Source organism: Ranitomeya imitator, chromosome 5 (assembly GCF_032444005.1).
Source record: "Ranitomeya imitator isolate aRanImi1 chromosome 5, aRanImi1.pri, whole genome shotgun sequence".
In the NCBI taxonomy this organism is placed as follows: domain Eukaryota; kingdom Metazoa; phylum Chordata; class Amphibia; order Anura; family Dendrobatidae; genus Ranitomeya; species Ranitomeya imitator.
In genome coordinates, this window is record NC_091286.1 from 201,530,970 (window position 1) to 201,546,512 (window position 15,543).

General features: G+C 49.5%; 2 protein-coding genes across 2 annotated transcripts; one reads left to right on the forward strand and one right to left on the reverse strand.

Annotated features, from left to right (window-relative positions):
• Window positions 1-1,654: 1,654 nt before the first annotated feature.
• LOC138681722 (uncharacterized) lies at window positions 1,655-9,444 on the reverse strand. The gene is made up of 2 exons (XM_069769510.1): window positions 9,022-9,444; window positions 1,655-3,897 (listed from the first exon to the last, which is right to left on the reverse strand). The coding sequence occupies exon 2, from the start codon at window positions 3,481-3,483 to the stop codon at window positions 2,233-2,235; it is 1,251 nt and encodes a 416-aa protein (XP_069625611.1). The 5' UTR covers window positions 3,484-3,897; window positions 9,022-9,444; the 3' UTR covers window positions 1,655-2,232.
• Window positions 9,445-10,563: 1,119 nt separating this feature from the next.
• On the forward strand, window positions 10,564-14,134 carry PRR18 (proline rich 18). Its single transcript, XM_069769511.1, has one exon. The coding sequence runs from the start codon at window positions 10,598-10,600 to the stop codon at window positions 11,387-11,389; it is 792 nt and encodes a 263-aa protein (XP_069625612.1). The 5' UTR covers window positions 10,564-10,597; the 3' UTR covers window positions 11,390-14,134.
• The last annotated feature ends 1,409 nt before the right edge of the window (window positions 14,135-15,543 follow it).

The window sequence follows — 15,543 nt, forward strand, 5'->3', positions numbered from 1 at the left end:
GGAAGGCAGCAGCTGGTGAGTGAAGCGGCTGAAAAGTGCTGATGTGCTGCTTACACCTGAAACATGCGCGTGTATACACACACACACACCTACCTGTTCTGTGCGCACAGGACCTGTGATGAGGTCACAGGAGGGGAGGAGTCAGGGGTCACATGATCAGTGGCCTCAGTGTATGCAGGACTCTGCTGTGCTTGATTGTCATGGTGCTGAATGAGGGGATGTTTATGTGTGGGGTCAGGAGGGGTTTACAGTGTGGATGTAACAGAGCCGTGTGTGTACAAGGTGTACAAAGCTGAGCCGAGGGTGAAAGAGGTGAACGGAGTCATGTATGTATGGGGTGTATGGAGTGATGCAGCGTGTTTATGAGGTGTATGGAGCGGAGCCGCATGTGGACGGAGTGGAGAAGTGTGTGTATGGAGTATACAAAGCGGAGCTGTGTGTGTGAGGTGTACGGAGCAGATCCGCGGGTGTAAGGAGTGGAGCCGCGTGTGTGCAAGGTGTAAGAAGCAGAGCAGCGTGTGCAAGGTGTAAGGAGCAGAGCCGCGTGTGTGCAAGGTGTAAGGAGCGGAGCCGCGTGTGTGCAAGGTGTAAGGAGCAGAGCCGCGTGTGTGCAAGGTATAAGGAGCAGAGCCGCGTGTGTGCAAGGTGTAAGGAGCAGAGCCGCGTGTGTGCAAGGTGTAAGGCGCAGAGCCGCGTGTGTGCAAGGTGTAAGGCGCAGAGCCGCGTGTGTGCAAGGTGTAAGGTGCAGAGCCGCGTGTGTGCAAGGTGTAAGGAGCAGAGCCGCATGTGTGCAAGGTGTAAGGAACAGAGCTGCGTGTGTACAAGGTGTAAGGAGCAGAGCCGTGTGTGTGCAAGGTGTAAGGTGCAGAGCCGCGTGTGTGCAAGGTGTAAGGGGCAGAGCCGCGTGTGTGCAAGGTGTAAGGTGCAGAGCTGCGTGTGTGCAAGGTGTAAGGAGCAGAGCCGCGTGTGTGCAAGGTGTAAGGTGCAGAGCCGCGTGTGTGCAAGGTGTAAGGAGCAGAGCCGCATGTGTGCAAGGTGTAAGGAGCAGAGCCGTGTGTGTACGGGCTGTAAATTTCCGAGTCGGGAAGAATGGCACACGGCTGTGGGCAGAGCCCAGCATGTGCACTGTGGGGGAGTATTGGGTGTACTCGCCAGCGTCAGAATGTGCAGTGCGCATGCTCCGGAGCCAACCAGTACACCCAATACACCCCCACACTGCACAGGTCTGGAAATGACGCACTGCAGCGTCATACCAGGAAGAAACAGCACGCAGATTTCAAATGCCGGGAGTGCGCTTGGAATTAGAGCCAGGGAGGACATGAACGCCCAGAGTCTGCACTTCCGAAGACATCGCCCTAATTAGTATAGGGACATGTTAGTTATAAAATCATTTTTCTCAGCGATTACAGGGCAGTAATAGGTCAGACTACACATTGCAACAAAACTATAGTGTGCGAAATGTTCTGTCCCCACATGAGGCGAATGAAGGTGTCGCAGACTAATAAGAGTTGTGAGAGAGATAATCGTACCTTCGCATTTCCTCGATATGAGGCAGACAGGACCAATGCTGCTCAGCGTCCAGAGAGATGATGCACTCCAGGGATTGTGTAATCCAGACTTGTTTATTTTGTTGATCTGGACATACAGCGTATAACTGGTAATACAGAACTTCTCCAGAAATGCAGGGTAGACAGGGTACAATAAGATGTAGCACCAAGTGTGTCTGCAAGTGTGAGCAGCATGAGAGAGTGGTCGAAAGACTGATGCCTTCCTAAGCCCAGTTCAAAAGCACGTCCTCTCACAACAGAAAGTAAACTGGAAATGGCTGCCAGAGGAAGAGAAGATTTGACCCCTGAACCGGATGTAAGACATGCCCACAAGAAATACATGAAAAATAAGCTGCCATACAGAAAAAGGCCATTGGGTGGCAGCAGAGTAAAATATAACAACATACATGGAAACTGAGGAATATACATGGAACAGCACACTCCCCGTCTGAAATTCCGAAAGGGATTTCACTATATCAATGTCCTTAAAAAGTCCAACAACCTAGAAAGTGAAACCAAACATGCATGTAATGCAATAATAACTTTAAACAAGACATTAAGTCAGCTCCTGAGATAATCCAATGGAAAACCCATCTTCGGATCAGAGAAGCCGCACTAGGCCAAACTATCTCTGACCCACTGTAATCCAATGGGTAAAGTACTAGTGCAGTGTTCTGTTCATAGCTTATCCTACCGGAATGTCCTCGATTGGTAGTACCAGTACGAGATCGTGGATTGGCCTCTGAAATGTCTTAGGTTCACCTTTCCTAAGGACTTTCAGCTCCACCTTCCGGACCTTACCGTCTTCACTAGGGAAAGTCTTTTTAATGATTCCCATAGGCCAGTCAATCCTTTGAGCTTGTTGTTCCTTCATTAACACAATATCTCCTTCCTTCAAGTTCGGTTTACTCTGTCGCCATTTTCTTCTTCCTTGCAGAACCACAAGATACTCCTTTCTCCATCGGTTCCAGAAGTAATTGGCAAGGTACTGTATGCGTTTCCACTGCTTCTGGTAGGAGTTTGCGTGAGTAAACTCTCCACTGACTGTTAGCGGGTTCCCGATCTTTTGGGTAAGAAGAGTAGCCGGCGTAAGAATAGTTGGCGTTTCAGGATCCATTGACCCTGGGACAAGGGGTCTTGAGTTGATTATGGCAGAAACTTCAGCCAGAAGAGTAACCAAGGTCTCATGCGTAAGTCTTGAAGAGTTTATGTCCATAAGCATAGAGTTCAAGATGTTGCGTGAGATCCCGATCATCCTTTCCCAGGAACCTCCCATGTGAGAACTATGCGGAGGATTGAAGATCCAGGTGCAACCTCTTTCTGCCAGTTGATCCTGAATTGGCTTGATGTCAATACCCAGCTCTCGACATGCACCGATGAAGTTGCTTCCGCGGTCGGACCTTAACTGTTTCACTGGTCCTCTGATCGCTAGAAACTGCCGAAGGGCGTTAATCAGGCTGGATGTGTCCATAGATTCTATCACTTCTATGTGAACGGCACGGACACTCATGCAAGTGAATAGTACGGCCCAACGTTTGCTGTTGGCATGACCTCCACGAGTCCTGCGTGCAGATACCATCCATGGCCCAAAGACGTCTAGGCCAACGTAGGTAAAAGGCGGTTCGGTGCTCAGTCTGTCGAAGGGTAGGTCAGCCATTTGTTGATGTACCTGTTTTCCTCTAGTTTTGCGACATTGCACACAGCGATGTATTGATCCCGCTACACGTCTTTTCATGCCTATGATCCAAAGTCCCGCAGACCGTATCTTGCCCTCTGTGATCTGCCTGCCTTGGTGTTCAGTTTTTTCATGAAAGTGCCGAATCAGTAGATCGGTGATGTGATGTCTACTGGGAATGATGCAAGGATGTTGCTCTGAAAACTCTAGCTTGGCTCGACTTAATCGACCTCCGACTCTCAGCAAACCAAAGCTGTCCATTAGTGGATTCAAATGGGCAATGGGGCTTTTCGGAGGGATCTGCTGTTTGTGGTATAAGCATTCCCATTCGGTACTGAATACACTCTGCTACATAAAGTATTATAAGAGACTCACAGTGAGCAATGTCCTCAGCAGAGAGTGGTTTTTGACAGACGTGCCAACCATGACAGTCTTTGTCTCCATGTGAATTGTGATAAGATCTCGCAATGTGGACTAACCTTGCAATAGTCTTAATGAGTTTCATCCAATTGGAGAAGCGTTTGAAGCACTGGCAACCGAGGGAGGAGGTTGGTTTAGCGTTCGTGGCCAGAGCACTGACCTCGGAGCGGACTTCTGGATCATCGTCCGGATCCTGGATGCTGAAGACTTCCTGAACACATTCACTTCCCTTCTGTTCCAGCAGAAACTTTGGACCTGAAAGCCAAGAAGAGTTAGCAAAGGAATTTATAGACATAGGTCTAGTGGCATGGTCGGCTGGATTAAGTTCAGATGGGATATAGTGCCACTGTTAAGGTTTGGAAGACCTTCTTATTCTCTCAATGCGGTTACTGACGTACACGTAGAAGCGCCTTGTTTGGTTGTAGATGTAACCTAAGACAACTTTACTGTCACTGTAGTATTGTACGTCATCTATGTGAGTGTCCAGCTCATGCTGAATAAAGTCTGCGAGTTCTACTGCAAGCACAGCCCCACAGAGTTCCAGCCTGGGAATAGTGTGGTCAGGCTTGGGAGCCAACTTAGCTTTGCCGAAAACGAACCCAACATGATCTTGATTGTCAGATCCCGTTACCTTCAGGTAGACAACAGCTGCAATGGCCTCCGTGGATGCATCCGAGAACACATGGAGTTCCGTCCTAGTGCTAGCAGCAAGTGAGATTCCAGCGTAGCATCTCGTTATATGGATTTTATCCAAGGCACACAAAGACTGCTTCCAGGTTTCCCATTTTGGTTCCTTATCAGGAGGTAGAGGGGTATCCCAGTCCTTGACAGTTTCGGACAGCTGTCTCAGAAGGGATTTACCTTGTATGGTAATTGGTGCTACGAATCCCAGTGGGTCATACAGGCTATTTACCACTGACAGGACACCACGTTTAGTGAATGGTTTGTCTGCACAGTTGATTTGGAATCCGAAGGTGTCGGCTGACAGGTTCCACCTCAGGCCTAAGCTTCTCTGCACAGGCGGACGGTCTGGTCCCAGGTCTATGTCCTTGAATAAAGTCGCTTGACTCAAAGGCTCTCATGACAGCCGGGCTGTTTGAAGCAATTTTGTGCAGTCTAAGCTTAGCTCGGTACAGCATATGTTGGGTCCTTTTGAGTAGGTCGATTGCAGCTTCTTTTGTAGGTAGAGATTTTAGTCCATCATCTACGTAGAAGTCTTTCTCTACAAAGTCTCTGGCGTCTGTTCCATACTCGGACTCTCCTTCTTGTGCGGTTCTCCGCAGGCCATATGTTGCCACAGCGGGTGAAGGGCTGTTCCCGAATACGTGCACCCGCATGCGATACTCCACCATCTCTTTGCTGGGGTCATTGTCCTTGTACCACAGGAACCTGAGGAAATTCCTGTGGTCCTCTCGGACTATGAAACAGTGGAACATATGTTCAATGTCGGCGGTGATGGCAATGGGCTCTTTCCTGAACCTCATCAACACTCCTACTAAGTTGTTTGTCAGATTAGGACCTGTGAGGAGGACATCATTGAGAGATACGCCTTGATGTTTGGCGCTTGAATCAAAGACAACTCTAATTTGTTTAGGTTTCTTCGGGTGATATACTCCAAATGAGGGTAGGTACCAGCACTCCTCATTTTCCTTTAAGGGAGACGCTGGCTCCGCATGGTTGTTATGGAATATTTTGCCCATAAAGGTGACAATGTGTTCTTTCATCTCCGGTTTATTGCTTAGCGTGCGCTGGAGAGAGTTAAATCTGGACAAGGCTTGTTCACGATTGTTCAGGAGCCTTACCCTGGTAGCTCGGAAGGGTAAGGGGAAAACCCAGTGATTGGTTTCGTCCTTAAGGAACTCATTGTCCATTATCCTGACAAATTCCTTGTCTTCCATAGACGGGGCTACTTTGTTGTCATCCTTAGTGGTATGAAACACCAATTTTCCCAAGTCATCTGCGTAGGGAGAAGGGATAACATCAGGCAGCTCTACGGAATCTGGAAGCTTTTCCTTCACCTCATAGTGATGAGGACATGGTTTGCAGAAGGTAGTGCGCCCGTCTCGGCGTACGTACGTCTTAAAGGAATGGACTCCTGTTTGGTCCAAGCATACATTTCCTATGACTACCCACCCCAAGTCAAGTCTCTGGGCGTAGTCAGGACCATTACACTGTTGGCGGACCTTATGTATCCTCAAATTGTCTCTGCCGAGCAGAAGTAGGATTTCAGCATCTGTGTCCAAAGGTGGGATAACGCTGGCTAGGTGCCTTAAGTGTGGTTGGTGGAAAGCAGCTTCCGGGGTAGGGATCTCATCCCTTTGGTCTGGTATTTGATCGCATTCAATTAGCGTAGGTAGGGGTATTTCTACGTCTTCATTGACAGGAGAAGCGATGAAACCTTGTGCTCTTCTGCCGCTAGTCTCTATGCGCCCCGAGCAAGTATTCAGAGTGTAGGGCGTTGCTGGTCCCTTGATTCTAAAGGCTTCAAAGAACTTAGGTCCAGCTAGGGATCGATTGCTCTGATCGTCAATGATGGCATACATTTTTACAGCCTTCTCTGGTTGCCCTTCTGGATAGACTCTGATTAGGCATATCCTGGCACAGCATTTAGCACTTTGATTCTCCCCACATACCTCTGAGCATGAGCAGGACACAGCTGTGGTGGACTTGGCGTGATTCTGTGGCTCCCCGCCATGGTTTGTAGCGGGACCAGAGGTAACTGCGACTGCTGGATCGCTGGTGGCTGAGCCTGGGTGCAAGGCTGATGGGTGTCTGTCGCTATGACACTCTTCACACTTAATGGCAGATTTACAGTCCTTGGCCATGTGTTCTGATGAAGCGCAGCACTTGAAACATACCCCAAGTTCGTTGAGGATTTTCTTGCGCTCCTGCATGGTTTTGGACCTGAAGCCTCTACATTTGTTCAGTGAGTGTGGTTTTTTGTGAATGGGACACTCACGATTGAAAGACTTATCCCTCGACGGAATAGTGTACTGCTTGTCGGCAGGTACTGCAGGTGATGGCAGGTTAGTCTTTCTGACGCTTACACTGTTCCTTGAGTCCTTGCGTCTATGTGCGACGCTTTCATACCTTGATGAAGGTGTTGCTGGAGCTGCAGTGTTAGACTCCAGGAAGTCGAGGCTAGGGTCGTTCCTCATTTGGGCTTGTTCGTCAATGAACTTGCAGAACTGAATGAACGGAGGAAAGGTGATGTCATGTGACCTTTTATACCTGGAGACGCACACTGCCCACTTCTCTTGCAGACTGTGTGGCAGCTTTGAGATGATCGGGTTCACCCCGTGGGCAGTGTCCAGGTAGCACAGTCCAGACAGACGAGGGTCTCTTTTAGCAAGTTCCAGCTCCATAAGCAGGTCACTTAAATCCAGAAGCTTGTGGGCTTCCTTAAGGTTGATCCTTGGAACGTTCTGCAGTCTCTTGAATAGGGACTTTTCTATGGCTTCAGCGCTGCCGTAGGTTCTTTCAAGTCTCTGCCAGGCCGCAGCGAGACCTGCTTCAGCTTGCCCCACATAGACAGTCCTAAGACTCTTGATACGGTTTGTGGATTCAGGACCCAACCATTTTACCATGAGGTCGAGCTCCTGCTCCGCGGATAGGTTGAGATCAGCAATGGCGGCCTTGAAGGTTGCTTTCCAGGCTCTGTAGTTCTCTGCACGGTCGTCGAATTTTGAGAGGCTAGTGCTGATTAGCTCCCTGCTCACCATGAACCTGGCAAACTCGGACATGTCTGATCCTTCACTCCTTGTTACCATATTAGCTTGTGGTGCCCCTCGGGCGTATAAGCTGTGTGGCGTGGAAGGGTGAATTGTTCCCGGGTAGAATGATGTCGCTGCAGGGTTGAGCTGTGGTTTAACCTCTAGAGATTCCGATGACTGCTGCTTGAACTGTGGAGGCGGGCTGGAGTGTGCCTTGTGGTCGTCTTGCGATGATGATTGCTCCTGAGGGGGTACATCACGGCGTTGGTCTTGGGTCTCTGTAGGGGCTGTGGGCGATACTGGCACCATAGGGTGGGCTGACTTGGACGTTTCCGCAATGTTGGGTTGAACGTCACTGGAGAAGGTGTGCGCTGCAGGTATCTGTTTCTGCACGTAGTCTCTGGTACGAACAGCTGGGTCGTCTTCTTCCTGTGGTGGCAGGCAAATTGGGTCGAGGTTTTGCTTCAATGCTTGCTCGAGTATTTTTACTTCGGCTAATGCAATTTCTTCCTCCATTTCTGTTTGAAGAATCCTTGCTTGAGCCTCTGCTTCTGCTCTCTTCGCTTCTGCTTCTGTTTGAAGAATCTTTGCTCGAGCCTCTGCTTCTGCTCTCTTCGCTTCTGCTTCTGTTTGAAGAATCTTTGCTCGAGCCTCTGCTTCTGCTTTCTTTTCGGTGTATGAACGTCTTAGTTTGGACCGCTCTGCATTTAAACGGGCCTCTAGGATTCTGTCGCTGAGGGCTGAAGTTCTTGAGCAGGATGATTTGTACGACCGAGCAGAGTGTTTAGACGAGGCTGACCTGTGCGATCTAGTTTCTTGCAGATGGGTGATACGAAGCTCCGCTTTATCTTTGGCGTCTTGCACGGCGGCGTCCCTTTCTGTCTGTGGAATCTGCCTTGCTTAACTCTGATAGGGCTTCGTCGATTTTAGATTCTTTTAGGAAGGCAGCATACTTTGTGGACAGTCTCTTGTATCTGCCGTGGGCCACGTCTAGCTGTCTTATAGTGTCCTGTAAACCCGCTGCATCATTTTTATGGCGTTGGACGCTTGACATAAGGGAGGCGACTCGTTCCCATAGGTCGTCCAAGTTGTCATTGAACTCATCCCTTGTGGAACAGTAATTCTCGAGGACCTTTAATGTTGGCTTGATGGAACGTACTGGTCGTGCATCTGGGTCTGCTGTGGAAGCGGGCTCTGCTTCCTGGTCTTCATAATGGACAGTATCAGGTTGTATTTGCTCTGTTTCAGCATTGGGGAACTGTGGAAGGTCCTTTTCGGCCATTTTGATTTAAGGTGCGCTGTCCCTTTAAGAAACTGAACCTTTAAATTGGGGGCTGGAAATTGCGGTGCAGCTTAGTTGCGACCCCCTGATAAGATTCCCAAGGTGTTGTTGGAGAATTGTGGGGTTCTGCGGTCCGACGATCTGCAGCAGTGCGGTATAATACACAGAGAGTCTTTATGTACAATGCAGTCTGAGGTGATGCTGCAGGAGATTTCTTAGCAGAGCAGGGCTGCAGTATGTGAGCGGGCAGAGAGCGGGCACGTGAATAGTGATATAAGGGTGATTCTGGCCGGGCTTCAAGGCAGTCTTTCGACTGTTCTGTCCCCACATGAGGCGAATGAAGGTGTCGCAGACTAATAAGAGTTGTGAGAGAGATAATCGTACCTTCGCATTTCCTCGATATGAGGCAGACAGGACCAATGCTGCTCAGCGTCCAGAGAGATGATGCACTCCAGGGATTGTGTAATCCAGACTTGTTTATTTTGTAGATCTGGACATACAGCGTATAACTGGTAATACAGAACTTCTCCAGAAATGCAGGGTAGACAGGGTACAGTAAGATGTAGCACCAAATGTGTCTGCAAGTGTGAGCAGCATGAGAGAGTGGTCGAAAGACTGATGCCTTCCTAAGCCCAGTTCAAAAGCACGTCCTCTCACAACAGAAAGTAAACTGGAAATGGCTGCCAGAGGAAGAGAAGATTTGACCCCTGAACCGGATGTAAGACATGCCCACAAGAAATACATGAAAAACAAGCTGCCATACAGAAAAAGGCCATTGGGTGGCAGCAGAGTAAAATATAACAACATACATGGAATCTGAGGAATATACATGGAACAGCACACGAAATGAAAAGGGAAAATCTGAATTTGGGTGGGAAATATTTTGGAGGGGGGCCCTCACTTTGTAGTTACGCCACTGGTGACTGGCACATATGTGGATTGTGCTGAGTGTGACTGGTGTATATATGGCTTGTACCTAGTGCACGACTGGCATGTATGCGGTGTGTGACAGGTGCGGAACTGGAACGTATATGGTGTGTGCCTAGTGGGTGACAGACGGGTACTAGGCGTGTGCCAGGCAGGTATGTGCCCAGTGTGACTGGTGCTTATGTAGCTCCTACCCACTGCGTGACTGACACATATGTGGCATGCGCCCAGTGTGACTGACACATATCTGGCATGCACCCAGTGTGGCAGACGGGTATGTGGCATGCGCCCAGTGTGACAGACGGGTATGTGGCATGCGCCCAGTGTGACAGACGGGTATGTGGCATGCGCCCAGTGTGACAGACGGGTATGTGGCATGCGCCCAGTGTGACAGACGGGTATGTGGCATGCGCCCAGTGTGGCAGACGGGTATGTGGCATGCGCCCAGTGTGACAGACGGGTATGTGGCATGCGCCCAGTGTGACAGACGGGTATGTGGCATGCGCCCAGTGTGGCAGACGGGTATGTGGCATGCGCCCAGTGTGACAGACGGGTATGTGGCATGCGCCCAGTGTGGCAGACGGGTATGTGGCATGCGCCCAGTGTGGCAGACGGGTATGTGGCATGCGCCCAGTGTGGCAGACGGGTATGTGGCATGCGCCCAGTGTGGCAGACGGGTATGTGGCATGCGCCCAGTGTGGCAGACGGGTATGTGGCATGCGCCCAGTGTGGCAGACGGGTATGTGGCATGCGCCCAGTGTGGCATTCTGTGCCCCAAGCTGGCGGTGCCCCCGCATACACTTTTCCTGAGGCCACAGAAGCTCCGCACTCCCATCACTTTGCAGGACCTCTTCTGCCGGCACATGGGCTCCCTCATGTCCGCGCCGTCGCTATGGAGCCGTGTGGGCGGAGGACGGACCTGCCCGACCAGTTGTGTGCAGATAGCGGGTGAATCAGCGGAGGGCGGCCGGGAGGGAAGGAGGGACGGGCTCCGGTTATTAGCCATTGTCACAGGGAGCTGCTCATTCCAGACATGGCTCTGCCTCCCATCCCGCAGCATCAGCTCCCGCCTCACCGGGCACAGCTGCCTCCTCACCGGGCTCAGCTCCCGCCTCACCCGGGACAGCTCGCTAAACTTGTGGACAGGAAGGCTTCTGCCCAGCCGCCACCGCCGTGTGACTCCAGGAGGCGCACCCTGGACCACCTGTCCAACTCCTGGCCATCGGCGACCCTCAGGAGGCATAAAGCCACTCCGGGGCAGCACGGAGACCCTCTGCACCCAGCCCGGCGCTTCCTGGAGCAGGTGCCCGTGGCCATGACTCGCTCCTGTGAAAGCGTCATCCATCCACGGCCATCAGTCCTTCCCAGGACCAGGAGGGAGCTGCCCAGAGACCCCCCGGGCAGGAGACCAGCCCAGAAAGCGCACACGGGCCAGCAGCAGGAGGCAGCACCCCCGAAGCCCCCCGAGGTGCCCCTCTCCCTGCGCCTCACCCCAGAAGCCATCCTGGTGATCCAGAAGAGGAGCCTGGAGAAGCAGCGCAGTGCCACCAATGCCCGCAGGCTCTTCGCCAGCAGTGGGCGCTGCCCCCGGAGCTCTCTGCACAGATCGCCCCCAGATGTCAGCCAGCTGCTGAAGATCTCACTGCTGAACGAGCAGCATCGCTACGATGACATGGAGTATGAGGACGAGTGCTGGCTGCGGGCCGGCGAGGAGGGGCTGGTGAGGAAGTGCACGGAGTGGCTGCAGGGGGTAGAGATGGCCACAGGGCGGGGGGTCACCCTCCATGACAAACTGCAGTCTCTGCCCCATCTCAACACCTTCTGACCCGTCAGCTCCATCAACTGCCAAGTACTGTGACTGTGCCAGGCTGGAGGGGGCATGCTGCCCATGGGGTCCAGATCTGGTGACTGTGCCAGGCTGGAGGGGGCATGCTGCCCATGGGACCCAGATCTGGTGACTGTGCCAGGCTGGAGGGTCATGCCCATTAGACCCAGATCTGGTGACTGTGCCAGGCTGGAGGGTCATGCCCATTAGACCCAGATCTGGTGACTGTGCCAAGCTTGAGGGGACATGCTGCCCATGGGGTCCAGATCTGGTGACTGTGCCAGGCTGGAGGGTCATGCCCATTAGACCCAGATCTGGTGACTGTGCCAGGCTGGAGGGGGATGCTGCCCATGGGACCCAGATCTGGAGTTTATAGACTTCCATCACCTGTCATGAGGAGACTTGTGCCTTACACCCTGGATTGTTGGGCTCCTGCCCAGGATTACAATGATCTTGTATATTTATGAATATTGTATAGAAATCTGAAGCTCAGTATCCAGCGCTTCCCACAGTCTCCATAGTTAGAGCTTCTTCATTAACTGAACTAAACAAGTCATAATGAGGCGCGGAAAGTGTGGACAATTTACTGTGGTTGTGCTGGGGCTCTACGGACATCTGGTGCCAACTCCCATATAGTCTGCTGTCATCTTGTCTAATTCTCATGGACGTCGATTGGCCATGCTCTGCCTTGTGTTACTGTTACAATGTGATATGCAATAAGTGTATACGCTCTGTGATCATATTCGCTTCTGTGCCTGATAGACTGTGACCCCACTGTGAGACTGATGACCAAATTATGACCCCACTGTGAGACTGATGACCAAATTATGACCCCACTGTGAGACTGATGACCAAATTATGACCCCACTGTGAGACTGATGACCAAATTATGACCCCACTGTGAGACTGATGACCAAATTATGACCCCACTGTGAGACTGATGGCCAAATTATGACCCCACTGTGAGACTGATGACCAAATTATGACTCCAATGTGTGAGATCCTGAAAGGGGTTTTCAGAAAATACACAATGATTTCTTAGGGTTCTTCAGGTCAAAACCAGTGATCACCCATCCCTTCTAATGGGGATAACAGATCCCAATGATGAGCAAGTTAGAACTAGGGATGAGCGGACCAGTGGGAGTTCGGGTTCTGGTACCCAACTGAACTGTAGCCCAAAGTTCGAACTCAGGTACCAGAACTGTACCCGAATTTGAACCTGAACCCTATTGAAATCGATGGGGACCCAAACTTTGGGGCTGGAAAATATCTCTCTTCTCATCTCTTCTTGTCTCTCCGGACTCCCTAAGTGTAAAACAGACTTCGAGGAGAAGTCCACGTTCAGAGTTCAGCATCGGACACTGTACGAACCCTGGCTCATCTCTGTTATCCCCTGTCCAGTGTCTGTCCGTGGCTTTCCCACAGAGAACATGGGAGCACTCTGTGCAACGACTGCTCCTGTGTATCGGCTAAACGGTTTGGTGAAGCATTGGTCAAGCAGCTATGTAATGTTTTGGAGGGCTTAAATGTTTTCTCTGAGCAGGACCCTTAGTGCACTTGCACTTTTCAATTAAAGCAACTTCTGACATGTCTGAGTAGGGTCCATGGCCCGGTGACTGTTATCAAAGTGGTGGGACCGTAGCACAAAGCTGGGGGCCGTGTTTTTTATCGACTTCATTCGGGAAAGGTGAAGACTTTCATTACCCGTCAGTCACAAGTGAGAATTTAATTAATTTGTGTAGGGTAATTTCTTGTTATCTGCCCCCTACTGACCATATAGGGTACTAGATTATAGACCTGCGCTGCCATTATATGCCGAGATCACATATACGGGTCACCTGTCAGGCCTTCGAACATCAAATACAAATGTGACAGCATCTTTTATGTGAATTCTACGGTGTGTTTCCTATGTTATTAACCCATGTGAAAAGTGGACTAGTAACACCCATTTGTCCATTTTTTTTAAATAAATTTCTAGGAGGAATAATAGAGGAGATGCAAACATAGAAAGCTAAGAACATGAGATTTGGATTGCTGGGAACTACAATATTTAGTAAACCGGACTTTTAGGAGAGCGGCAGGTCAGTGTTGTATCTAGAGGGGACCCATGCTTGCCGAGTGTATCCATCAGAGGGTTTAGTGACTTATAACCCCACAAAGGATCCGGACAAACCCTCCGATGACTTTAGATGTATCTATGGTGTTAAGCGCGTGGAAATGTTCCGCTTTTAGGAAGATCTTGTATTTGATATTCTCGGCTATTGGACTTTAAGGCAATATTGTGCATTTACAAACACTATTTGCGGTGGCAGATTGGAAGCGTTGCCCATCGCACCATGTCACAGCTTTCTTATCTGGGATTGTATTGTGTGGAGTCAAACAACATCCAGGTCCTCCTCCCGCAATCGTCACCCGAGCCTCGCCATCACAGCCCCTTTATCTGTCGTGCTTTGCTTCCAGCTTGTGGCCTTTAGGTCTGTGCTTTTCTCTAATGAATGCTGCTGTATGAAATCTGAAGGTTTCATAGGAACCTGTAGATTTCTGGGGGATATTTGTGTAATCTGAGCCCCATTGGTCCTTTTTGCTTTGGAAATGTCCCCCATTGACTTTTCACAGATATGGAAGATGCTGCTGCTGACATTTCAGTAGATTGGATTGTTGACGTGTATGTGAGCTGTTATTTTGCCTTTTATGTATGAAGGTTCCTGCTTTGTGCAGACTCATAATAAACTGAATATTAGATGATGGGGGGTGCTTCCAATCTGTTAACTCATTCATGATTGCCATGGACTTTACACATCCAGGTGTTCCACACTTTAAAGGGAACCTGTCACCCCCGTTTTTTCAATATGAGATAAAAATACCGTTAAATAGGGCCTGAGCTGTGCTTTACAATAGTGTATTTTTTGTCCCCTGATTCCCCACCTACGCTGCCAAAATACCTTACTAAAGTTGCCGTTATCGCCTGTCAATCGTGCTGGTCAAATGGGCGTGGTTAAATCCCTGTTTCGCTCCTCGCCGTGTCTGACGTAAGTCGATCTGTGAATCGCACAGATCGCGCTCTTTTTTTGAAGTTACGCAGTGCATTTGGCTCTTGCGCCTGCGCAGTATGCTTTGCCCAACTGAGGGCAAAGCCGAAAACCATCAGTGCGCGTGTGCCGGCGCACTATGTCCCGGAAGTATTTTGTTGTTCCAGGACATAGTGCGCCGGCGCGTGCGCACTAATGGTTTTCGGCTTTGCCCGTTTTTGTTTTGTTATATAATCTGAGAGCAGCATAATGTAGGGGCAGAGACCTTGATTTCAGTTATGTGTCAATTACAAGGCTCTGTGTTGTTTTGTCAATAAAATCAGTGTTTTATCAGCAGGAGTAATCACTACAGGACTAGGCGTCTTGTGCATTGTAGTCAACTGTTCTGTATAACCATGCCCCATCACTGATAAGCAGTTTTGTGCAATGTACAGTGCATACAGAAAGCTGCCTAGCTCAGCATTAGAGCACTGTTAGAGAAAACAATGATTGTATCAAAATGACAGCATGCAGAATAGTATCGCTGGAATCAGGTTCTCTGCCCCTACATCATGTTGCTGTCAGATAATAACCTGCAGTTAGATTCCCTTAAATATGCTGAAATTCTGAAATCTTCTGCCAAATGTTTTTTAAGACCATATGGGATGCACACTGTGTGAAATTAATGAAGAAATAAATAAAAAAAACAAGAATAAATAAAATAAAAAAAAACTGACAGTCTGAATTGTGTGTACAATATAGAAAAATAATTGTTGCGCAAAAGGGAGCACAATTTTTGTCACTGTATAATAAGGTGAAATATAAACACAGATTTTTGATTTTTCTTTACATGATCCCAATAAAAGCAAGAAAAATAATAACATAAAACTTAAGCCCCATGTATTGTGAAAAAAATATTTGATTTTCTGAAGGAGAAAAAAATGTTACTTCCATTAAAAGCGTATGCATGAAGGGAAAAAAAGAAAGTGTGCCCAGTCAGGAACTGGGGAAAGTGGACCAGTCTGGAACTGGTTAAAAAAAAGTATCCTGAAACTATAACAGAAACAAAATGTATCTTCACTAATCAGTTCCGGTGACCGCAGGGTGCGTCCCAGCGCGTATCAGCGCCATTTCTGGCCATGTCAG

What these genes read in the sequence shown, in the direction of transcription:
- PRR18 (XM_069769511.1), top strand. Translation starts at nt 10,598, where the DNA reads ATGGCTCTGCCTCCCATCCCGCAGCATCAGCTCCCGCCTCACCGGGCA.
- LOC138681722 (XM_069769510.1), bottom strand. Translation starts at nt 3,483, where the DNA reads ATGGACAGCTTTGGTTTGCTGAGAGTCGGAGGTCGATTAAGTCGAGCC.